The 1,707-nt window shown below is 37.4% G+C and overlaps 1 protein-coding gene across 1 annotated transcript in view; it reads right to left on the bottom strand.

The window, feature by feature from the left end:
- Positions 1-1,530: 1,530 nt before the first annotated feature.
- Positions 1,531-1,707, bottom strand: part of MEIS2 (Meis homeobox 2) — a 171,359-nt gene continuing 171,182 nt past the window's right edge. The window contains 1 exon segment of the mRNA XM_086612794.1: positions 1,531-1,707. This exon segment is cut by the window's right edge and continues 110 nt beyond it. Coding sequence (XP_086468920.1) covers positions 1,531-1,707 — 177 coding nt within the window.

The raw sequence follows: 1,707 nt of genomic DNA, 5'->3' as shown, positions 1-1,707 counted from the left end.
CACACACGCTTAACACACATGGTCTCACATGGCTTACTGGTCTCGTATCTGGCCCTTCATGATGCAAAATCAGCTTCTATGTTATTAGGAGATAGCAGAGACATTAGACACAGCTCTCTGAAACGCTAGCTGATAAAAGAATATTTCAAACTTTGTTTAATCTGGCATAAATATAATATTGATAATCAGCAGAAATATATAACCTCAGACGTTCTTTCATCCAATTATTCTGTTAATGCTGATGACAAGCTTGTTTCTGATTTTTCCAACCTTTCTTCTCAATGCTGATAAGAAATGCATTTGAGACATCGCTCCCGATAACTTCAGTCTCTCCTAAGCATGATTAAAAACACAAAAGCCTAACAAAAAATCAAAAATGAAATATTTATTACCGCATTTTGTGACTTAACACCTTTTTTTTTCTTTTTAAAACATAACGTCACAGTCCTCATACAAGTATTTTAATGTAAATTTTGACAAAGCTTAAAGGTAACAGCATTTTCTTCTAGTGAGGAACACGTGCTGAGAAAGGAAGAATTCATGGACATACAATACCAATTCCACAGCAGATCTGATACTAGCAAAAACATTCTTTTTTTTTTTCAATTGAGGTAAACACATAGAATATCTAACATGAAACAATTAATAGACCGAACTCTGTACGAAGTTTGTTACAGTATTCTCTTGCTTTTTTTCCCAAGCTTTGAGTTCATCATAAAGTCCTAGGTTTGGTGCAAAGACCGTTAGTAACTTCTTTCATTGAGGAAAGCTGCCCAACTTTTAGTTTTGTTTTGTCCAAAGCCGAGGCTCAGAACTACTGGAAGAAGCTCCTGCTCTGTCTGTTCTGTCTTTTAAATCTTCACCTGCAAGCTCTTTGAAGAAGAGTCCAAAAAAAAAAAAAAGATTGGGGAGGAACGGGGAGAGACTTAATGAAGCACAAACTATAAAGATCTGTTTGAAACTAAAGGACACATTTTATGAAGGAACAAAATGAGGGAATGGCAAGGCCTTCTTGGAACAGTCTTCTGAGTGACGAGAGACCCAGCAAGACCTTTCGTCTTCATCTCCAGGGTAGTTCTTTTCTCACTGGCCAAAACAGGTCTTTCATGGATAGTGACTTCACTGCTGAACCAAAACAGTCATTCTTTTGGGAACAACACACATAGTGTGGAAAACAAGGATTTTTTTTCTTCTAAAACTATTTGAGGCAACGTAACGGAGTGATCAACAGAAATGTACAAGTTAACTTAGTTCCTATGTTTATACTACAGTAGTTATAACTCTTGGAGTCTTTTTTTTTTTCCAGAGGATCTGTACATGGACATATTCATTTCAGTGAGCCCATGATTTCACATTTGTGTTCGTGTTTCGTTGGTCCTCTGTTGTTGATGAAAAATGACAAAAAGTAAAAATAATCACAGCTGTCTGGAATTTCGTATTAAGTGTCAACATCTGGTCAAAGTTCAAAAGTCTTAAAATAGTTTTTGTTTTTGTTTTGTTTTTGTTGTTTTTCCCTTGAGTTCCCTTATACTATTGGGCATGAATGTCCATAACCTGTCCACCAACACTGGGGTCTACAGAATTTAACATTGTGGGGCTCTGTGCTGACATGGTCATTCCAGGGTGGGTAGGGGGTCCTCCGTGCATCATCATGGCTGGGTGATGGGGGTGACTTGGCAAATATGAATGGATTGGGGGTCCATGTCT

The sequence above is a fragment of the Tauraco erythrolophus genome, chromosome 6 (assembly GCF_009769465.1).
Source record: "Tauraco erythrolophus isolate bTauEry1 chromosome 6, bTauEry1.pri, whole genome shotgun sequence".
NCBI classification, from domain to species: domain Eukaryota; kingdom Metazoa; phylum Chordata; class Aves; order Musophagiformes; family Musophagidae; genus Tauraco; species Tauraco erythrolophus.
This window is presented reverse-complemented; position numbering and strand designations above follow the sequence as displayed.